Source organism: Dryobates pubescens, chromosome 2 (assembly GCF_014839835.1).
Source record: "Dryobates pubescens isolate bDryPub1 chromosome 2, bDryPub1.pri, whole genome shotgun sequence".
In the NCBI taxonomy this organism is placed as follows: domain Eukaryota; kingdom Metazoa; phylum Chordata; class Aves; order Piciformes; family Picidae; genus Dryobates; species Dryobates pubescens.
The window spans coordinates 38,200,902-38,223,153 of record NC_071613.1 but is presented as its reverse complement, the minus strand read 5'-3'; the positions used below and the strand labels follow the sequence as shown (position 1 = coordinate 38,223,153).

At 59.7% G+C, this 22,252-nt stretch overlaps 2 protein-coding genes across 3 annotated transcripts; one reads left to right on the top strand and one right to left on the bottom strand.

The window, feature by feature from the left end:
* Positions 1 to 1,346: 1,346 nt before the first annotated feature.
* On the top strand, positions 1,347 to 6,782 carry TMEM198 (transmembrane protein 198). Of its 2 annotated transcripts, none has more exons than XM_054175308.1 (5): positions 1,347 to 1,471; positions 3,571 to 3,821; positions 3,930 to 4,505; positions 4,740 to 4,930; positions 5,383 to 6,782. In XM_054175308.1, exons 2-5 carry the CDS (start codon positions 3,632 to 3,634, stop codon positions 5,527 to 5,529), a joined length of 1,104 nt encoding a protein of 367 aa, XP_054031283.1. In that variant the 5' UTR covers positions 1,347 to 1,471; positions 3,571 to 3,631; the 3' UTR covers positions 5,530 to 6,782. The 2 variants fall into 2 exon arrangements, with proteins under 2 accessions (XP_054031283.1, XP_054031276.1); XM_054175301.1 differs by having other exon boundaries at positions 4,740 to 4,948.
* Positions 5,719 to 22,009, bottom strand: OBSL1 (obscurin like cytoskeletal adaptor 1). The gene is made up of 21 exons (XM_054173366.1): positions 20,965 to 22,009; positions 19,936 to 20,205; positions 19,490 to 19,750; positions 18,870 to 19,175; positions 18,481 to 18,747; positions 18,109 to 18,384; positions 17,702 to 17,974; positions 14,924 to 15,325; positions 14,350 to 14,625; positions 14,000 to 14,272; positions 13,357 to 13,700; positions 12,927 to 13,266; positions 12,562 to 12,837; positions 9,821 to 10,090; positions 9,419 to 9,738; positions 8,920 to 9,220; positions 8,502 to 8,614; positions 8,187 to 8,340; positions 7,924 to 8,085; positions 6,977 to 7,752; positions 5,719 to 5,742 (listed from the first exon to the last, which is right to left on the bottom strand). The coding sequence occupies exons 1-21, from the start codon at positions 22,007 to 22,009 to the stop codon at positions 5,719 to 5,721; spliced, it is 6,729 nt and encodes a 2,242-aa protein (XP_054029341.1).
* Between the last annotated feature and the right edge of the window lie 243 nt (positions 22,010 to 22,252).

Genomic DNA, 22,252 nt, shown 5'->3' with positions numbered 1-22,252 from the left:
CAGCATCCCACCCCCCAGAGATACAGAACCATCATCCAAGCTCAGCTCATTTTCATAGGCCTTTTTCTTCTGAAGAGGCCAAGACAAGCAACAGGGAAAGGTGGTCATGTGGCCAGCAGTTTAATGAAGAACATATAAAAACTAGAAACAGAAGGAATACAACAGAAAGGCCAGAATGGAAAAGATCCAGAAGAAATCAGTAGAGATTTTCCATAGACAATGACCAAAAAGCATATATGATCATAAACAACCAAAATCACCTGTTTTCTGCATATGAGAAACATGTTAGAAATAGATGTATTTGATTTCCTTTGTGGGTTGGAGTATTTTATATTGATCTGAGTTTGTACTGAGAGGTGCAGATTGGAGAAAGTAGTGAAGTTTTCAGAAACAAGACTCTCAGCTCAGAAAAACTGCATAGATATGAAGTTGTGGGCAAACAACTCCTCAGGATTTGCTTGGGCAGTGGCTGAGCCCAGGGCCCCCGTGCCCGGCCCCAGGAAATCCCACAGGGGCCAAGGGCAGCAGTGCCGTTGCTCTGGCAGCCCCTTCACAGACCCCCACCAGCTGCAGCTCCTGCCTTTGTCTCCCCAGCCTTGGTGTGGAGCTGGGAAGGGGCTGCCAGGGAAACGGCAGCTGCTGCCAAGAGCCATTTCCATGCCAGGATTTCCCAGGCGTCTCTGGGACCTGCAGCCAGGAGGTGTCAGCTCCAGGGAGTTGTGCCTCTGCAGAGCCCCATGTCCTCCCATCTACCCAGTAGGCCTGCATCTCCTGGGATCTGGCAGGAGGATGGGCAGACAGCCCCCATAGGTGCCCCTTGCTTGGTTTGCCCCCTGTGAACGCAGATGCTGCAGTCCCTGTGGGCCTGGCACAGGCCACCTGCACACTGCCCATCCCTCTGTGCTCTACCCCTGCCACCTGAACTGGTGCCAGCTCCCGCCCCACATGGCCATGCACACACCTCACACAACTCTCTCCTGTGCTTTTCACATTCACGCCCACTGCACGCCGATCCTAGGGGCACAGCCCGGTGCACCATGTGCCACACTGCACATGTGGTCTTGTTCCATCTCCCCAGTGCATGGCCTGGTGCACTCCATGACAGCCTGGTGCATACCTTCCTGCACGGCCTGCACCCACTGCTTCACTCCCAATGTACAGGCTGGTGCACCCCCAATGCACCCGCTGCCGCATCCGCTACTGCGCCCCCCATGGCTAGGCCTCTACACCCATGGCGCCCCGTAAGCCACGGCCCGAAGCCACCCCCCCGGCCTGCCCCCGCCGCCGAGACCCCGCCCCCAGGCCCTGCCCCAACCCCTCCCCCAGCCGCGCGCTGACGCGGCGCGGTGACGTCAGCCGGAGCTGTCCGCTCAGCACCGCGCGGCGGGCCGCGCCGCCAGCATGCGCGGGGGCCGGGGCCGGGAGCGCCGGGCGCAGCGGGGCCGCCGCCGCTGCCGGGCCTGGAGCGCAGGTGGGAGCGGGCGGGGCGGGGCCACAGGGGGTTGGGGTACACGTGGGGGACTAGCAGGCGCCGGGGGAAACGTGCCGGGTCCCTGGGGAAAAGGGCTTGGGCACCGGGCCTCCTAGCCCCACGTCCCAGGGAGAAAGCGCGGTTCCCGGGATGGGCGTGCAAGGCCCGGCGGAGCAGCCCACGGGCCCCTCTCCCTGAACAAAGAAAGGGGGCGGAGCGGACCCGCGCCCCGGCGGCCTTTGCGGCCGTCGCTTAGCAACGCCGCGCCCGCCCCGCCGGCCCGGAGTCCGGCAGCCCGGCGGGGGGCAGCGGGGCCGGATGCGGGGCGGCGGGGAGCGGTGGAGGGGAGCTCTTTGCTGTTGCGGTGCTCCGAGCGCTGCCTCTGGGCCCTTATGCCACGCTGTGCCCTACGGGGCGCGGAGGGGAGGGCAAGGGGCCCGGGGCAGGCCGTGGCGGGGAGCCCGGGGCTGCGGGGAGGGCGGCAGCAGGTGGGTAATTCCCGGCGCCAATGAGCAGGCGCGGGGCTCCCCTAGCAACAGTGCCCGCGCCAATGGGCGCCGGGAGCTGCCTGCGACGCTGCCTGCGGCCCTGCCCGCAGCCCCGCCGGGGTCAGGCTTACAGGCGACCCTTCCCCGGCTCCCCGGCTCCGGCCTGGCGTAGGTTGAGGGGCAGAGAGCAGCACCTCGCAGTCCTCTCGATGCTCTGCTGGCCGTGTCAAACGCTGCCAAGCCCTGCCGAGATATGCCATGCCATGTCCTGCCCATGCCAGCCAGACGACTGTGCCATGCCCCATCCCTGGCCCCTTGGCACTGCCCTCCATTCACCCCACATGGCATTGCCCGTCCTCGCCAGCGCAGTCAGAGCTGGTGTATTGCTCCTGGGCACTGTGGTTAAAGTCCAATCCTACTTAGTGTTCTCCCTAGGGGCTCAGCAGAGCAGGCAGGGGCCCAGAACTCAGCTGCACGCTCCTTGCCCTCCTTTTTCCCTGGGATTAGACATCATGCTCGGCTTTCTCAGGGGATTTGCCTTGGCTACTGTTTCCTTCCCCGGACAGAGGGAGGAGGCCAGTGGCAGGGGAAGAGGGACCAGTGGAACCTGGCCCAAGCAGCAGCAAGTTGCTGGGCAATAAGGAGCCATGGTTGCAGCCTCTACCCTTTTCTTTCCTGCTCCTTCTTGGTGCACTTGTTTTGTGAGCTGTCCCAAGACAGCTGCTTTAACGTGGCATTTGGAAGTGCTGGCACTGGCCCAGTGACAATAAACCCATCTTAAACCAACTGAGCTTGGAAAGGCACCAGGGAAGCAAAGGGATGCTGGAATTGACCCCAGGTGGGAGCAAGCAGACGGCTGCTGTAATTAGGTTTAAGCTGGAGCTGGATCAGTCTTTGCAGGGGATTATGACCCCTCCATCTGGGTAGGCGCTGTGGGGGGCCCAGTCACAGCCTGTTCAGTGGCTCGGCATGTCTGCAGTGTTAGAGGTGAGTCTTTTGCTGAGGGGCAGTGCCAGCCAGGGCTGATCCCCCTCCAGCTCTATGGGTCCACGTGGAAGGGCTGGATGCAGTGTGGGGGCCCACTTTTCTTTTACAAGGACACTAGAAGCTGGAGCAGGGATGAAAAATAGCCAGAAATATGATTAGAGGATTGGAGAAAATGCCTTGGAGTACAAGCTTTAAGAGCTCAATCTGTTTAGCCTATAAAAATAGAAGACTGAGGGGTGACTTAATTACCAAGCATAATTACTTCACAGACATAAAATACCAGGTTGTGGATGTCTCCCTTTAATCAGACAGGGAAGGGGCACCGGTGAGCCAAGGGCAGGAAATTGAAGCTGCAGACAAATTAAAAATCATCACATCCTGGCAGTGAAGCTCTCCAAGGATGTGGACAGGCTCCCTGGGGACAATGTATCACTGCAGCCACCCAGTGGCTGATGGCATGTGCCCCTGCAGTGCCCATGGACAAGGCCGTTACCCTATTCCCTGACCTCCTACCCAGGTAGCAAGTGGCCAGAGCAAGTTTTCTGGTGTCTGAGTGCTGCATAGTGGGCATCGCTGTCAGCCATGTCTCTGTGGTGCCTCTATTCTCCTTCTTTCTCTCACCAGCTGGGCTGAGTGCCAGGGTGCAGTTTTGCTGGCAAGCCATGGGGCAAGAGTGGAGATTTTGATGCCTCTCTCGGGAGTTCCCAGAGCCATGACTGCAACTGTGCAGACACTGCGGTTCAAGCTGCTGCCACATGAGCCAGGCCAGGAGTGGGGGCACAGCTGTCAACAGGAAATTGAGCGTCGCTACCAAGTGGTGCCCTCTGTAGTGTGTGCCATGTGCTGCCTCTTCGGCATCATCTACTGCTTCTTTGGTGAGTCAGACCAACCTGGTGGCTGGTGGGGCAAGCAGGGAGAAGGGCAGCAGGGAGTCAGGGCAGGTGCTGGCCATCCACCCCCTGACTGTAACCATGTCTCCACAGGCTACCGTTGCTTCAAGGCTGTCATGTTCCTGACGGGGCTGATGTTTGGCTCCATCATCATCTTCATGCTGTGCTACAAGGAGCGAGTGCTGGACACACAGCTGAGCGTGGAGGCCTCAGTGGGCATTGGGCTGGGCATCGGGGTCCTCTGTGGGCTGGTCACCATGCTGGTGCGCAGTGTTGGCCTCTTCATGGTGGGGCTGCTCCTAGGGCTGCTGCTGGCAGTGGCCACTCTGGTGGTGATGGAGCAGTTCTACCACCCACCAACTGTATGGATTCCCATTGCACTGCTCTTGGGTGTGGGAATGCTCTTTGCCGTCCTCACTCTGCAGTGGCAGCGCTTCTTCACCACCCTCTCCACCGCCGTCTTTGGTAGCGCTATCATGACCGTCACCATCGACTACTTCATCGAGCTCTTCCTCCTGGTGCAGTATATCTACGAGCGCATTAAGGTGGCCCCCGCTCGCCCTGTGTGCTGGTACAGCTGGGTCATCCTGGGGGTCTGGCCGCTCCTCACCACACTGGGTGTCCTGGTCCAGTGGAAGGTCACAGGCGAGGGTTACTCCCACACAGAAGGTGTGTGAGGGCTGGGAGAGGTGGACATAGAGTGGGGTGGAGGCAGGAGCTGGGGGGCCTGGGGACTGAAGTGAAGGTACATTGTAACTGGTTTGCATGCACAGATGAGGGGTTTGGGACGCCCTGGGGGCAGATCATGCGAGGGGAGGCCTGGGCGTGAAAAGGTAGGGCCCGTTTGTATGTGAGACTGGTTTGGTTGCGTCCCTGGTGCTCACGGGCCCCTCTGCCCCACAGTGATCATCAGCCGGCAGCAGCGTCGTGTGCAGCTGATGCGCATCAAGCAGCGGGAGAACCGGAAGGAGAACAAGAAGAAGCGGAGACCCCACCACCCACCACCCCACCAGCACAAAGCCCACCCACCTGAGCCTGCCTACCGCCGCAAGCCCAACCCCGTGCGCCGCTTCGATGGGGACGTGCTCTCCCCCGTGAGTCCCGCAACCAGGGTAGAGATCTTCCCCAGCCTCCATGGCTCTTCCTTCCATGTGGGTGGGGTGGGGTGTAGAGAGGGAAGAGGTATCTGGGCATCAGCTGGCAGCTGAACTCCTCAAGAAATAAGCCTGGGGCATCCTAGGGACTAGGCAGCTCAGGAGGGGCTGAGGTGGGATGTGCCCACTATGGAGCACTTCAGCATTTGCAAGCAAACTGGTGGCCAGAAGTGCTGCGTCCACAGTAGAAACAGGTGGGCAAGGTGTGAAGCACGTGCCCAGGGAAGAGATGGGGCTGTGCAGCCCATTGCAGCCAGACTTTGGTGGGTCTGAGTGCTGGGATGGGTGGGACTGCACAAGGCTGATTCTGGGTGGCTGCTGCAGAACTTAGGGTAAGGTGAAGTGGGCCAGGAGAGGAGTCCTCCTCACTTTCTGTGTCCTTTATTGAACAGAGCTACATCCAGAGTTTCCGAGAGCGGCAGACAGGACCATCCCTGAACAGCCTCATCACCAGCTCCCATGCCGTGGTGGACCTGGACTATGACTGTAGCTCCACCGTGCCCCTCACCACAGGCTCTGGCCCTGCTGTGAGGGTATAAGCCAACCCAATGACCTCGAGCAACACCAGCACCCCAGCCTGCTCCGAGAGATCCCATGTGACACAGGCAGGGCTGTGCCCTTGGCCCCAGGGCAGCTGCATGTGGCTTGGGGCTGTGGATGGAGACCTTCCCTGGGGATGTGTGGAACTTAACTGGGCAAGCCCTGGCTGCCCATGTGGCCTGGAGGTGCTAGGGGGAGCTCTCCATCAGGGTCTCGTCCCAAGGACCAGGAACACCAGCGCCCATGGACGTGCAGTGCAAGTGGCTTTGCTGGGGTGAGGGGTGTCTGAGCCCTTGCTATTGTGTGTTTCCCCAAGGCCTGGGCACACTCATTCTGCATCCCAGAATTGCCCTCCCCATATTTGAGTCCCCTTCGCAGACAGCACCAACTTGCACCTGCCCCCCACCTCATCACACCCCCCAGCAGCTCCCCAAGTGCCTGTGCCCCATGTTCCTTCCTGAAAGAGCAGGTCCTACAGCCCTTGCCCCTCCAGGGACTCCTCTGAGCATGTGCGCCCTGTCCCACCCTGGCCCCAAGAGCAGTGCCCAGGCAGTGCTTCCTAAAACCTGCTTCCTTAGAAGGTCCCCCTTCCCCTATCCACCCTCCCTGCTTCCTGAAGTAGTTTGTCTCTCCCACTTTTCCTGAGCTGGACTGGGGTGGTCGTGGGGCAGAGATGGCTCCTGGAGTGATGCTGGCAAGTGGTGTCAGTCCAGTGTGAGCTGTGCTGGCAATGTGCACCACATGCATCTCCCCTAGACTGGATGGGAGACAGGACGCTGGATCCAGCCTTTGGGCAGAGGCTGGGCTGCTCAGGGACATGGGACCCCCTGCAGTGTCAGAGGCCATCGCTGTTTTACTGGTGACTGGATTTTATAGTGGCTGGGGGGGGGCCCTGGGGTTGGGCCGGGCAGGGCAGGAGCCCCTGCCCAGAGCACCACTGCAGGCAGAGGCTCCCACCTTGTAGATACTTCTCTTGCTGTGATTTGTATTAATTTATTATGGAGTGAGCCAGGACTAACCCACGGCCAGGCAGGCGGGATGGTGGCAAGACTGGACCAGGGTGCACCTCTGCTTTGGGAGCCCCCCAGCCCAGCCTGGCCAGCCTCCCTGTCCCAGGAACTGCATGTTTCTGCCAGGCCCCCCCAACCCCCGCAGCACCGCGCCGCCCTCCCCCTTTTCAGTCTCTTTTGTAAATGTGCCAAATGCTGCTGAGGCCACGGCCGCACAGTAAAGAGCCTTTCAGAGCCTGGTGTGCAGGGCCAGGGACGGGGGTGAGGGGCCCCTGGGAGTGTTGGGCGGGATGCAGAGCAGTGCCACTCCCCTTCTCCTGAAGAGACCCTGGCTCGCTGGGGTTGAAGAAGCCATGTCAGAGGGGAAAAAAAAAAGTTGTTTAATGCAGAGTCCTGAGGCCATGGCAGGCTGGAGATGGTGTTTATGTGTCCATACATCCCAGGTGAAGCATGACCCCATCTCCCAGCAGCGGTGGCCATTGTCTGTGTGCAGACTCTGATACTGCATCCTGGCTTCTAGCTCCCTGTGGGAACAATGGAAGAGCTGCAGCATCCTTGGGGTCCCAGACCAGGTGGGTACAGACTCCTGGTCCCATCTCCAGCCTGCTCTGCTGACCACAGTGCTCAGACCCTTGCAAGCAGTGAGGAGCAGGGCCCCAGATGCCCTTCCACTGTGAGGCACGATGGCACAGTCAGCCCCTAGTGATGCCCCCTTGGGTGCCCCCTTACCCTCCACGAGGAGCCTGGCAGTGGAGCGGTCATCAAAGGCGTCACAAGTGTAAGAGTCCTCGTCCTCAGGGCCCACACAATGGATGATGAGTGTGCGGTAGCAGTCCAGATTGCAGATCTCGTACTTGTCACCAGCAAAGATCTCGGTGTCCCCGCGCAGCCAGCGCACCCGACCTCGGGCATGGGACACAGTGCACTCCAGAGTTGCCTTGTGCCGTGCCAGCACCGTCTTGTCTCGCAGCGGCTTCACGATCCGGATAGGCAGTGCTGGCAGGTTCAGGGGAGCCATTGGCATCATGGGGTGAGCAGGGCTCCCATGAGGATCCCACAATTTGACCCTGCTGCAGCCCAGTCCTGGTGCTGGAGCCCAGCCAGCCCCTGCACCCCACACTGGTACCTTGCACCCGCAGAGTAGCCTCTGAGGTGGCTGCTGTCCCAGCTGTGAAACGGATGAGTCCCTCATCCTCGGGGCACACACCACAGATCAGCAGGAAATGCCGGGTCCCTGGGGAGCTAGAGGTTAGCTCAAGGGCACTGTGATGGGCACCCGTGACAGTAGGGGTACAGAGCTCCCTTTGTCTGCACAAACTCCCCTTCCTTGAATTTGACCCTTCCCAGCCCCAAACCAGGTATGGGGCCACCTGTGTTCCCCACCTTCTTGCCGTGTCTTCACTTTGCTGGAAACTTTGATTTTCTCCCCGTCCCGGAACCACTCGCACTTTATGTCCCCGTGTGACACCTCACAGGTGAAGACAGCGTTGTCGCCCTCCTGCAACTGGGCATCCTGCAGCTCCTGCACAATGCAGACCTGGCGCTCTGTGGGTGAGGTGCAAGGTGCCAAAGTGACCACGGGCAAAGGGAAGTGGGCGGCACAGGGCTTTGGGGTGTGCGTGACCCCTGGAGCTGAGAGGCTGTACCCTGGACATGCAGTGTAGCAGAGGCCTGGCAGCCACCCACGTCACAGGTGTAGATGCCAGCGTCAGCCAGCTCGCAGTGGCTCAGCTGCAGGATGCGGCGCCGACCCACTGAGTAGATGCGGCACTTGGGCCCTGGCCGCAGCTCCTGCCCATCCTGTCCGGGGAAAATGAGCTCAAAATTGCAATTAGGCAGCACCTCACTGCTTTGCCTCCATATTTGACCACAGCCCTGGCAAGGAGGGCAGTGGCCGGGGGTTGCAGCAGGGAGGAAGATGCAGCTGTGCACTGGTGGAGGGGATTGGGGTGAACCCTCACCTTGAACCACATCACCTCTGCGCTGGGGCGAGACAGCTCACACTCAAAGCTGGCGACCCCTGTCTCCAGGACCCCCAGGTCCTGCGGGACCTTCACCATAGTGATTGGAGGCTCTGAGGGAAGGCACAGGACAGAAAGGTTTGATAGGGGAAAGGGGATGGGGAGCTGTGCCCAGGGCATCTCAGCATGGGGCAAAGGTGGCGCTTCTAGGGCACTGCCATCGACAAGCATTCATCACTGGTGTCTCAGCTCTGGCTCTGGAACCAGGGTTCCCTACTGCTCACTGTCTCCCTGGGGACAGGGGGACACCTGCTAGCGTGTACCTGGAGTGACCTAGCTCAGTCTTGCCATCTTCCCCTGGAGCTGAATGGCACTGCTGGTGTGACCTGCGCCCCTGAGCCTGCCCTAGTGACCGTACCCAACACAACCAGGCGAGCACTGCAGCGCAGGGTATCAGTGGTGAAGGTGATGGTGGCCGAGTCCTCCAGTGTCAGCCCTTCCAGCGTCAGGCTGTGTCCGCATCCCTTGGCACTGATCCGGCACCTGCTGCTGGGCTTCACACGGATGCCATCTCGTGTCCAGACCCCAGGCACACCAGGGTGAGACAGCTCCAAGAAAAAGGTGGCTGTCTCCTTCTCAAAGGTCTCCACATCTGCCAGCGGAATCTGGATCGACACCTTCTGAGCTGCAAGGAACCCATGTCCACAAGCAGATGCTTGCTGCATCTCAGAGCCTCCAACTCTCCAGTCCGTGCTTACTGAAGCGATCCCCTAAATCCAACCTTTTTTACTAGACTTCTATCACTGTCTATCCCTGAGCCCCACATTCACCTCTCTGCTCAACCACCCCTTCTAGCTAAGCATCATCTCTGCCCACACTCCCATCTCCAACCAACTGTAGCTGCAGCAGGTGTGCACCCTCCCCATCCCAGTCATCTCCATCCTGTCCCCATCCCCAGCATGGTACTCACGCTCCACATAGAGTCTGGCCTGTGTGCGGTCGTGCAGGCTTTCACAGCGGTAGATGCCACGGTCAGCGGGGCTGAGGCAGCGGATGGTGAGGGTGCGCCGGCACCCCGACTCCTGCAGCTGGTACTTGCTGCTTGGTTGGAGGAGGATGCCCTGCTTCAGCCACTGCACTTCAGCAGCCTCATGGCTCACCTCCACTTCCAGGCATGCCTCCCTTTGCTCCTCTGCCACCATGTCCTGTAGCTTCCGCACGAACAGCACCTGCGCCTCTGCATGGCCCGTGTGCCCGGTCAGAGGTTGGCCCCAGGGTTGTGCCCTTGGCTGTACCCCACCTGGCTCCTTCCCCCTCACCTTGCACACTCAGCCGGGCTGTGCTCACCAGCCCCTCAGCATTGGCTGTCACAGTGCCTGCATCTCCTGACTGGCACTGTCGGAGTGTGAGGCTGTGGCATAACCCATTCTTTGTCACCATCAGCCTCTCTCCAGGGACCACAGGCTGGCCGTTCAGCTGCCAAGTCATGGCCACATCCTCAGGGGACACCAGGCATTTGAAGGTGGCATCCTCTCCCTCCAGCACTGTCAGGTTCTGCAGCTCTGTGATGATCTCCACCACCCTGGGGACTACAGCCAGGATGCTGGGGTACCAGTACTGGGATCTTCCCATTTTGTAGAGCCACTGAACATCCCTACACATCCCTCTCATCACCTTGGCCAGCTTCTCCACCACCCCCATGGTGCAGGGTGGTGGCCAAGCCTGGGGCACAGCTCACCTTGCACTGTCAGTGTTGCAAGTGTCTTGTCATCGTTGGACTCACAGCAGTACTCGCCAGCATCCTCAGGCTCCACACAACTGAGCACCAGTGCCCGCTCTCGCCCTTCTGCCACCATCTGACAGCGGGGGCCGGGTGCCAGCACCCGGCCGTTCTTCCGCCACACCACGTCACCCCGCGCCTTGCAGAGCTCGCACCACAGCACCACGCGCTCGCCCTGCCGCACACGTGCATCCGACAGCCCACGCAGGAACTTCACCCGAAGCTCTGCAAGGCCAAACCCTCCATGTCAGCATTTGCTGCTGCTGCCACCATGGGGAGGCTCCCCAAGCACCCCATTACTCACCTCGGACACTCACATCGAACTGCATCTGGTCGTGGGGGGAGAGGCAGGTGTAGAGGCCAGCATCCTCTTTGGCCACATTGAGGAGGACGAGGCTGTGGACACGGCCATCCTGCCGCAGCTCGCAGCGCTCGCCAGCCACTGCCACCTGCTGTGGCCCCAGCCAGGTGACATCGGCTCGCTCTTTGGAGGTGATGGCGGAAAGCACGGCGCTGCTGCCCTCCAGCACCAGCAGCTTCTCCCGCTCCTGGCATTTGTTCACGAACAGCACAGGTGCCTCTGCTCCAGGGAAACACTGGCCTCAGCTGTGCCCTTGTTGGCAGCACTAGCGTGGGATAGGGACACAAAGCATGCCAGCATGGGGCATCAGACTGCTCTTGCCCTGGCATGCATGAGGAACACCTCCAGGCTCACCTTTCACATTCAGCATGAACTGCACCTCATCGTCACTGGCATCACAGAGGAAGATGCCACTGTCACCCAGCTCCGCTTGCTTAATGGTGAGGCTGCGTGTGGGACCCTCACTGCACACCAGCAGCCGCCCACCCGAGCGCAGCATCTCTCCATCCTTCTGCCACTTCACCACTGCCGTCTCTGGAGACAGCCGGGCTACCAGTGTCACACTGTCCCCCTCCAGCACCTCCAGTGGGCTCTGCACCTCCTCTTTGTTGACAATACGCACAGGCTGGGCTGGAAGTGTGGGGGACAGGGCAGGGCTCAGAGGTGTGTCTCCGCAGCATGGGTTACTGCAGAGATAGGACCACTGCAAGTGGAGAGGGCTGTGGCGCTGGTGGGGGTCATGGTACATCCAGCTGCTGGATGCCTTGAGCGGCTGGGAATTGCTTTGGGGCTTGTCTGGGGGCCATGGTGGGACCAGCCAGGGTCCTGGTGGGTAAGTTATGCAGGCTGGTGGGGTCTGGCAGCTCAGGGTCCCATCAGGGAATGGGCCCTGGGCAGGGACAGTGGCAGAGCCCACTGCTCCTGCATCCCTCTCTGCACAGGCATCTCAGCTGCCAGCCTGGTGCCATTAATTTTGGTGTGTCTTCCATCTCAAGCATGTTGCTGGGGAGCTGGGACATGTGCCTGAGCCAGGCTGTTTCCTATCCCTCCATCTTCAGCTGATAAGGGTCTGAGCTGAAGTCAGCCTTGGCAGCCAAAGCAGGAGGAGTGGTGCCTGGGAGCCAGCCAGGGCTAAATTTAGCCAGTCCCTGGCTGGGGAAGGTGGGAGGGATGTGTCTCGCCAGGACCCTGAGATATCCCTGTCTGATCAGTGGCTCCTGTGGGTTGGAGACAAGACTTCCAACCTCCCCCTGCCACACTGCCACCCTGGCAGTGGTGGGGTCACAGAAGTATTCCCTCCCCTCACCCAAGGCTGTGTCATGGTCCCACTGTGCTGGGGGCCCCAGAGTGCTGAACTTGTGACAGCTCACCTGACACCTCCACACTTGTCACCACACTGTCACTGGCAGCATCGCAGATGTAGCTCCCTGAGTCGCTGGGCTGCACCCCACAGACAGTGAGCTGCCGCAGCACCCCGCGGGCCTTGACCTGCACCCTCTCACTCGGCTGCACCTCCTGGCCATCCCGGAGCCAGCGCACAGTGGCGTCGGGCCGGGAAAGCTCACAGGACAGCACTAGGTCCTCCCCAGCCACCAGGCAGCGATGCTCCACTACACCCTTGTTGCCCACAATGGTCACTGGCGGCTCTGGGACTAGAGAGACAGGCTGTCACAATGGGAGCAGCAGTCTGTGCCACATGCTGCAATGGATGAATCCTGTCCAGACCTTCATTGGCTGCAGCTGGGCAGTGCAGGAGTTTCCACAGAGCCCCAATGTGGATGCAGCCCACTCCTTGTGTCCCTCCAACCAGGCTTCTCATGCTCAGTCACCCAGCCCAGACCCACACCAACCTGGCAGCAGCCAGGGATCCACCTCGGTCCGCACCCTGATAGCTATCCTCCCCAGGGCCTCCTGCTAACCTTCCACGGTGATGAAGAAGACAATGCTGTCATCGCCAGCGTCGCAGAGATACTCGCCCGTGTCCCTGCCTGTGGCACCCAGGATGACAAGGGAACGGCGTGTCCCATCCTCCTCCAGCCGCACACGCCCTGTGTCTTGCAGCTTCTCCCCATCCTTGTACCACTTTACCTCCCCATGGGCATGTGAAAGGTGCAGCTCCAGCGTCAGGTCCTCCAGGGCCTGGCAATGCCAGTGGGTCGGCAGGGTGTCCTTCTCCAGGATCCTGACCAGTGGGTCTGCAGCACCCAGCACCAACACAGCTGGGGTCTCCAGGGTCTGTGCAGCCAGCAAGTCCTACCAGCCTCTCCCCCAGCCTCTTGCTCACCCAGAACTTGGACAGTGAAGGTCACTGTGTCATCAGTAGCATCACAGATGTATTTTCCGGAGTGCTCAGCTTGGGCCACAGGGATGATCAGGCGGCGATGGGCACCCTCCTCCTCCAGGACCAAGCTACCCCCAGCCTCCAACCTGATGCCTTCCTTAGTCCAGTGCACAGGGGCATCTGTGCAGGACAGCTCACAGCCCAGCATCACTGTTTCCCCCAAGAACACTGTGACAACAGGGACTGGTCTGTGGGGCTGCAGGATCCTCACCGGTGGCTCTGCAAAGAGTATGGTTATGACACAAAGCAGGATGGGGACAACGTGGTCCCAAGTACACCTCTGCTGCCAGTCCCAGATGAGCACCTACACTGGGTGGCCTATGGAGTGGGCATCCAATGGCTTCATCACTGTGGAGAAACTGGAGACCCTCACCCAGGCTGGGAAAGAGCTTGCAGCCAGAAGACAGATCAGCACTTCCCTGCTCTCATGTCTCCACTGACCTGACACCTTGACGTCAAAGGAGACAGCCTCATCCTTGGTCTCGCAGATGTACTCGCCTTCATCCTCTGCGCTGCTCCTGGGGATGAGGAGGCAGCGCCAGGCCCCCTCGGCTAGCAACAGCAGGTTGTTGGTCTCATCCACCTCCAGCCCATCCTTGAACCAGCGCACAGCAGCATCTGGGACAGAGAGCTCGCACCGCAGCTCCACAGGCCCTGGTGCCTGCACTGGCAGCTCCAGCGAGCGCTGCAGAGGGTGCAGGATCCTCACTGGTGGCTCTGCCAGGGATGCAGAGAAAGGGTGTTTGCACTGTTCCTAGCCCTGTTGGCCCTACTTAGTATCACCTCTGTCCCTGTCACCGTGTGGCTGCATGGATTCTATAGCCTGTCATCCCAGTGTCAAGGGACTGGAGCTGCTCAAAGGCAGGGGTGACAGGCACACCGTACCAATCCAGCACGGCTGGAGGGTCCACACACCAATTCCTGGGCAATGCAGCCACACCCTCTCTTCTTTGATGCCGAGGGCAAGGGGCAGGGCAGCACTGCACTTCCAAGGACATCACTACTGCAGCACTAACCTGCCACCACGACGTGGTAGGAGACAGATGCATCCCCAGCATTGCAGACAAACTCTCCGGTGTCCTGTGGCCGGGCACAGGGCAGCACCAGGCAGCACCGCAGCCCCTCCTGCTCCAGTACCAGGTTCTCACCCACCTCCACCTCCTCCTTGTCCTTGTACCATTGTACTTGGGCTGCTGGGTGAGACAGCTGGCACCACAGCTTCACACGCTGCCCAGATATGTAGGTGTGGGGGGCCTCCTTGTTGGAGCCAACGATCCTCACCGATGCTTCTGCCAGAGACAATAAGGGGCTCAGCTGTGGTACTGGGTGAGCCCATGTGGGGATGGGCAACCCCCCGGCAGCTCACCGCTCACAGACACCCTGAAGCTGGCAGCATCGTCCCCAGCATCACAGGTGTACATCCCTGAGTCAGATGGCACAGCTGCAGGGATGTGCAACCTCCGTGAGCCTCCCTCTGAACAGATGGCCAGGACCTCTGTTGGGACCACAGGCTTGCCATCCTTCAACCACTGGACAGAGGCGTCTGAAGGGGACACTTGGCACTCCAGCAGCATGGGCAGCCCTGCCAGCACCTCCTGGAACTGCAGAGCCTCAGGTACTGGGGCAATGCGGACCTTCAAGGCTGAGAAAACCAAGACTTCATGTCATGTGGGTTCCATCCTACCTGCCCTGTGGCCAGTGGCCAGGGTCCTTCCATCCCTGCAGTGCTGCTAGCAACAGGGAGCATCAGGGCTGTGCTGTGAGGCAGCATAATCCATGGCTGTGGACTGGCTGTGCCCTGTGGTGTGGAGGGGCTGCATGGCACAGGGCTCTGGGAGGAGATGGAGCAGGTGATCTGCCCCTGCCCACAGCCTCCTCCAGTGGCATGGGCAAGGAACTGCTCACAAGGAGGTGAGGGGCAGCCAAGATGCCGCAGCTACCAGTGGGACAGCAGCATGAGCAGGGAGCTGGGACAGAGGGAGAAGAGGGAAAGGGCTGCTGTTGTACATTGCACCTACCTGTCACAGTGACAGTGTAGAAGACAGAGTCTCCACCAGCATCACAGACAAACTCCCCTGTGTCCTGTGGTTTGGCACAGGGCAGCACCAGCCGGCACCATGGCCCTTCCTGCTCCAGCACCAAGCTCTCACTCACTTCCACCTCTTCCCCATCCTTGTACCAGTGCACCAGGGCTGCGGGGCGGGACAGCTGGCACCACAGCTCCACACGCTGCCCAGCTGTGTACGTGTGGGGGGCCTCCTCGTTGGAGCTGACAATCCTCACCGGTGCCTCTGCCAGGGATAAAATGGGGCTCAGCCAGGATATGAAGACCATCGTGGGTGATGGTGGCAGTCACAGCCCTGTGTGGAGTGATGGCTTTACCAGCTCATTGTCTTTAAGGCTGGAAGGCACCACCTCATCCACATACTGCATAGCAGAAGATGCTGGGCTGCCCTGCCCAGGGTTCTCTCTTCTCACCCAGCACACCCAGGAGGAGCAATCAGCTTCTAGGTGGGTGTAAAATATTGTCGTGCCCTGGCTCCCACAGCACCTGCCCTGCTGTGCCCTGGGATAGAACTGAGGGATGTGGAAGGGGAATGTGAGTAGGTAAGTGCATCATTAGTGAGTCCCAGTGCTGTTAATTGCCATCTGTGGTGCCCTGCAGCTGGTTCCCACACCCCTGCCTGCTGGGTCCTGGCTGGTGCTTCCATCTCAGCTCAGTCTTGGCATTTTCTAACACTGTGGTGCAGTCATGGGTCGCTTTCCTCTGGCCCCCTTCCTCTGTCTCACCATGCTGGATCACCCCATGCCAGATCACAGTGCTTGATAAATGCCAGTGTCAAATGGCCATACATGAAATATGTGCCACTGCTCACATCTCCCCGCTGACTTGTGTCAGGTCTCCAAAATTAGAGGAGTTCCTAGTACAACCTTCAGGTAAGCAGCCCTCCTCTCTCCTGGAAGAAGATCAGGATGCTGCCCCTGCCTGCAGCAGCAAGCACCACCCACCTGACCATGCCCATTGCTACAGGCTGTAGCTGGCCTGGACTCTGCCCTGGTGTTCAACCAGCCCACAGCTCTGGGCAGGCACAGAGCACAGCCAGCACTGGAGCATGCTGCTGGCCAAGTGGTGACCTGCCCTTCTCATGGCCCACAGCTGCCCCATGCTGGGCATCCAGGCTGCAAACTTCCCAGACAGTTTCCAGCAGCAGTGCCCGGGCTCAGCAGAGCCCTGCAGCCCCGCAGGGTGTGAGAGCATCACGGCGCCAGTTTTCAGCATTCGAGCCGCCCCACGCTGAGCCTGCATCCGCCTGGCTCCCTGATCAAACACTCACCCACTGCCTGTCTCCCTGGGCCTGCTAAAAGCAATCATGTTGCTGAAGTGTGGCTGGAGAGGTTGAACAACATCGAAGGCAGGAAAGGATGATGTGCCAGCCCTCAGCAGGCACTGCCACTCTGGCCTGAGCTGTGAGGGAGCCCCAGCACTCAGCCACTGCCAGAAATCCCAGAGCTGCATGGGAGTGGATGGACTTGAGGTAGGCTAGCTCCATGACATGGCAGCTTGTTTGGGATGGCTGGGATGCCTTAGGGAAACCCAGGCATGCCACACCAGTGCTGTTACAGCAGCCAGCATGGCTCTCATGCCAGAGAGGTGCCAGCCTGAGCTCCCTGGTGCCCCATCCCAGCCCTGGCAGCGACAATGATGGCCAAATCCTGATTGGACTGAGCCAGCTTCTCTAAGACCCTTCTGCCAAGGTGATGCAAAGCTGTTCAACTGAAAGGCTGAGCAGCAGATGGTGTTCCACACTCTCACTCTAAGGAAGATGAGCTCCCCATGCCCCACACCCCTGCAGGGCAGCAGTACCTCCTGCCTCTGCCCAAAGGCCCTACTGTCTGTCCTTCCCACTGGCAATTTTGACTTTACCACATTAAACCCCCTCCCTTTTTCAACCTCCAAACAGTCACCACTTTACTGGCTCTTCCAACATCTCTCATCACTCATCCCATCTTCACTCCTACATTCTCTGCCATCAGCTCTGGCCCTTTGCCACATATTAACACTGAAGAGACTTTATGGCTGAGGTCATGGAGCCTTTCACCTGGGCTTTAACTGTGCCCTGATCACCCTCACGTGACTGTAGGATTGTGAGTTTCAGGGCCAACAAAGGGAAGTCCTTCTCTCACTTGCAGCTTTCATTGTGGTCTGCCACCCAGCAATGCTAGCAGTCTCCCCACGTCTATGGCAGCCACTGAGAGATGATGCCCTCCACTCATGCCTAGCAAACACCATCCAATCACCTGTATCCAGGCAACCACTAATTTTCATGTCAGTAATTAATGCCATCCATAAGAGTGATGTCTGACCATGGGTCACTCCATACCAGGTGCTGGGCCCATTATTTTTAGGACCCTGGAGGAGGACTTGGTTACTGCATGGAGGTGCTGGATGCCCTCAGGTGCTTGAGCACTTTTGACTGGTGAAGGAAGCTGACCCATTTGGCAGTCAGTCTGTGTGGTTTTATACACCACAGCTGTCTCAAAGACCCTAATCAACCCACCAGCCTGCTAGTGAGGACCCAGGGAGAGCACTCTGACAAGCATCCCCAGAGAAGCAAAAATGATAGTAACACTGACAGTAGCACATGTTGTGGCACCCTGCACCACCAAAGAAAGCCTCCTGAGATGTGACCTTGCCAACCCTCCTGCATCATACCCACCTGCCACAGTGATGGTGTAGAAGATAGAGTCCCCACCAGCATCACAGACAAACGCCCCTGTGTCCTGTGGCTGGGCACAAGGCAGCACCAGCCGGCACCGCAGTCCCTCCTGCTCCAGCACCAAGCTCTCACTCACTTCCACCTCTTCCCCATCCTTGTACCAGTGCACTGGGGCTGCCAGGCGGGACAGCTGGCACCACAGCTCCACACGCTGCCCAGCTGTGTAGGTGTGGGGGGCCTCCTCATTGGAGCTGACAATCCTCACCGGTGCCTCTGCCAGGGATAACACAGAGATGAGCACAGGAACGCAACAGACAGCAGGCTTCAGCCCCAGCATGGGGCAAGAAGAGGGGCAGGACCACTGTCAGCAGGTGGGGTCTAGGCTCCCACATGCAGTTCCAGCTCACCAGTCACGGTCACTACAAAGCTCACAGCATCATCCCCAGTGTCACAGGTGTACGTGCCAGTGTCCGAGGGACTTGCTGAGCGGAGGAGCAGCCTCCGCATGCAGCCCTCTGCCTCTACTGCAATAACATCATCCAGAGGCACGGCCTCACCATCCTTCAACCAGTGGACAAGGGCATCCGGGGAGGACACTTGGCACTCCAGCAGCACAGGCAACCCTGCTGGCACCTCCTGGAGCCGCTTGGCCTCTGGCACTGGTGTGATGCAGACCTGTGGGGCTGAGAGAAATTGTGGAAGGGAGAGAAGCATCTTTCAGCATGAAAGCCCCTGCTGCTCTTCTCCCAGCAGGACCCCAGGGTGAGTGCCTTACTCACCTTTCACATGCAGCGTGGCTGAGTCTCGCACACTGCCAGACATGAAGGTGACCTGTGCCCCGCTGTCAGCCAGCCGTGCTCTCCGGATCAGCAGTGAGTGCTCTGTCCCACAGTGCCGCACGCTGCACCGGCCACCCACCTCCTCACCCAGCCTCATGCCGTTGAGGAACCAGGTGCCTTGCACTACAGCTGACAGCTCCAGCTGCACATCCTCACCGTCCTGCACCCATGTGTCCTGCAGACCTTTCTCCAGGCGAGCTGTCGGGGCTAGAGCACAGCTGGACTCAGCCCTTGTGGCAGCGGCCAGCAGGATGCAATGGCACAACATCTCAGCCAGCCCCTGGGGAAAGCCAGCTCCCAGATGGGGCTCCCTAAATCAGCACCCTCACCAAGATGTACAGAGCCAGGAAATTCCACGGGGCTGCTCCTGCCATGCTCGTTGGTGGCACAGACACGGAAGAAGTAGTCAGCCTCATGGGGCACGCTGGCACCCAGCACCCGCACGCAGCCGGGCAGGTCTGTAGAGAGGCACTGCACCCACTCACCCTCCGCCACCTCCCGCCGCTCTATCAGGTAGCGTCTGGGGGGGCGGAGATGGGCATCAGGCGCAGGGCACCAACTCAGCAGGGCCACATTGCTCTCCACCACACTCATCTCAGCTGCCACTGGTGTGCCCGGGGGGTCACGCTTCACACCTGCAAGTTACAGACCACATTGCCTGCCTGGGGATAGCAGTGAGGCTCCCAGTGGGGTGACAGGAGGGCTGCATAGCTTGTTGCTCTGGGAATCCTCTTTCTGATGGAGAGGATGGTCTTTCACACATGTAGCATGATGCTGGTTACAGGGGTTTGTGACTGCCAGCAAGGCTGGGGCCCTGGAGCCCTCCAAAAGGCCCTGTTCCCCATAAAGCCATTGAAGCATGGCACCCCCAGCACAGTGGGTGCCTATCCCATCTCTCTCCTGGGTCATCACCCATGAGCGGGCAGGACAGAGGATGTGGGGCCCTTACATTTCACACGGAGTTGGGAGGATGTCTGTGACTCCCCGACGGTGAAGGAGATGATGCCCGCGTCCTGGCGGGTGACGTGCACCAGCACCAGGAGGTGCATTCTGCCAAAGCTCTTCAGCACAGTCTGGGGTGACTCCCGCAGCTGCAGCCCGTCCCGGCTCCAGCAGGTCCCCTCAACCACCTCTCGTGTCTCCACGCAGAAAACTGCATTCTCCCCCTCCATCACATCCAGCTTCCGTGGCAGCCTCTTTGCAATCACCCCTATGGGAAGAGATTCGTGAGGACTGAGAAAGGGTGCATGGGATGAGAGAAAGGAAGATATGGTTGAGGACGGATAGGAGCAGGCAACACGACCTGGGAGGTTAGAGAGGCAGGGGGCAGTGGAGAGCCTGGAAAGGAGGGGAATAGGAAGGCAAAGTTATGCATCTGGAGACCTGACCCTTTACCTCGGACGGAGACCTCAGCGATGCTGCGCCCTTTGTCCTTCATCTGGCAGAGGTAGATGCCATCATCATCGGTTCGGGCATCGCGGATGGTCAGGCGCCGCACCACTCCTCGCTCCTCCATCACGTACTTGTGGCTGGGCTGCAGCTCCCTGTCCTCCAGGTACCAGACAGTGGGGATAGTCTCCAGTGGTACCTGGCACTCCAGCACAGCATCCTCTCTCTCTGCCACCTCCACGTCTGCCAGCTGCACCTGGAACCGTAGCCGGTGCTCTGCCACCGAAAGAGAGGGGCACTGAAGGCACACAGGACACTGCACCTTTCAGCAGCCCTCCACTCAAGGCATTCCCATCTCAAAAAGAGTGCCAGGCCCTTGGCCCTTCCTTGCCCCTCTTCTTTTCTTCCTGCATGCAATGGACACTATCTCAAGAAGCACATCTCCCCGAGCAGGGGGATGCCAGGGCACAGACTGGAGAGACCCAGCAATGCCCCCAGCATCTGTGCAGGGAGTTTTGGGTGATGAAGGAGTGTGCACATCAGCATGCCAAAGCAAGCATCTCAGCAGAGGGGAGCAGAAGGGTGCTGGAGGGGGTTGCACCAGATGCCAGGTCGCTGCAGCTGTGGGCTGTCCCCAGCTGGCAGGGTGGCTTTGGGGGAAGGGGCTGGCGCCAGTGCAGACACTTGGAGTGGTGCCCTGCAGGGCTTCCTGCCAAAACTACTTGGCACTTCCAGGGGAATTTGTCACCAGAGCAGAGTTTCCCCCTCCCCACTCATGGCTGTACACAAGCAGCCCTCCAGAAATGCCACCTCTGCAATGTGAGAGGAGCACAAAGAGGGACACAGCTCCCTGGCCCAGCATCCCCTGCTTTCAGCCTGCACCTCTGTGTAGAGGAGCCTGGGGTGAGTGTGACTGCGCAAGAAGGAGGCAACCCAGTGATGCTGGGCGCACACACAGAGGCATCCCTGACAGACGAAAAGCCAGGGGCTCTGCTGGTGCCTGGCTGCCCCAGCAGCACTCAGGCACACTCCTACCTTTCACCTGGAGCTGCACTGCGCTGAGGGTCTGGCCAGCAGTGTTGGATGCAGTGCAGACATACAGCCCCTGGTCCTGGGGTTTGCAGTACAGCACCTTCAGGATAAAGTAGCCCTCCCGGTCCTCGTAGATGAGGTGCCTGCGGCCAGGGGTGAGGGCCTCACCATCCTTCTGCCAGATGATCTCTGGCTTGGGCTTGCCAGTAACGTAGCAGCGAAACTTGGCATGCTTCCCCATGCTTACAGCGAACGCCTTGGCCTTTGGCACCCTGGCCAGCACTGTGCCGTTGGGCACCCAAGTCTCTGGTCTTGCATGTTGTCCTGCTGCATGCTGCTGCCACCGCTGCTGTCGCTCCACCGGTGGATTGGCACCATCACCGGGAGAGCCATTAGGGAGCCCACTCAGTGGCACCCGGGGTTCAACCAGGAGCACAGCAGCAGCCAGGGCTTCCTGGGAGCCGCTGCGTGCCCGGCATATGTACACACCCCTGTCTGGGGGCCGAGCACCAAACAGCTTCAGGAAGTGCCAGTCCTCTGGCTCCTGCCCCACTGCAAAGTGGCTGCTCTCAAAGATGTCAGAGAGCCTGTGCCCATCCTTCTCCCACTCTAGCACCAGGCAGGGCTGCCCAGACACCCTGCAGGTGAACATCACATCTTCCCCACAGCACACTCTCATGGACGAGGGGGCAACAAGGAAGGCAGGTGCTTCAGTGCCTGAACATCCATTCTGCTCTTGGGACTTGCCCGACTCCACCTTGAGAGTAGCAGCAGCATAGGTTTCACCAACACAGTTCTTGGCCTTGCAGACATAGATCCCACTGTCCTGTGGGATGGTGCAGGACACCAGCAGACTGTACAGATTCCCCTTGGCCTCCACGTGGAAACGGCTTGATGGCTCAACTGGGGTCTTGTCCTTCTCCCAGAGGATGCTAGGCGGGGGGTCACCCGTGATCTGGCAACTCAGGACCGCGTCACTGCCACTTTGCACCGTGATGGCACGTGGGTAGGCCAGGAACCTGGGGGCTCCCCCAAATCCCTCCATCATCACTGCCCCAGGGCCACAGCAGGCAGCTGGCTGGAGCAGCAGTGGGGGATCATCAGCCTGTGGAGATGCACGGAACAACTGGAGTGGGGGCTTAGGCTTCAGCAAAGGGACTGGCATGGAGCACTACCAGGAGGGACTTGTGCCTGGTGTGAAGCCCCCAGCGTAAACCCCAACACTGAGCACCCCCGCCTCACTGAATATGCTCATGTCTCAGCCTGACTCATCCATATCCCCACCGAGTGG

Bases quoted from the DNA above. Each gene is read 5' to 3' on its own strand.
- OBSL1 (XM_054173366.1), bottom strand. From the start codon at position 22,009: ATGATGGAGGGATTTGGGGGAGCCCCCAGGTTCCTGGCCTACCCACGT. The intron at 18,748-18,869 runs GTGAGGGTGCTG...GCTGTGCTCTAG, and splicing joins TCCTGGCTCTGTACATCTTG to CCCCGACAGCTCGCCTGGAG. The intron at 12,838-12,926 runs GTGAGCAAGAGG...TGGGTGCTGCAG, and splicing joins CTTCACTGTCCAAGTTCTGG to ACCCACTGGTCAGGATCCTG.
- TMEM198 (XM_054175301.1), top strand. From the start codon at position 3,632: ATGCCTCTCTCGGGAGTTCCCAGAGCCATGACTGCAACTGTGCAGACA. The intron at 4,506-4,739 runs GTGTGTGAGGGC...TCTGCCCCACAG, and splicing joins GGGTTACTCCCACACAGAAG to TGATCATCAGCCGGCAGCAG. The intron at 4,949-5,382 runs GTAGAGATCTTC...TTTATTGAACAG, and splicing joins CCGTGAGTCCCGCAACCAGG to AGCTACATCCAGAGTTTCCG.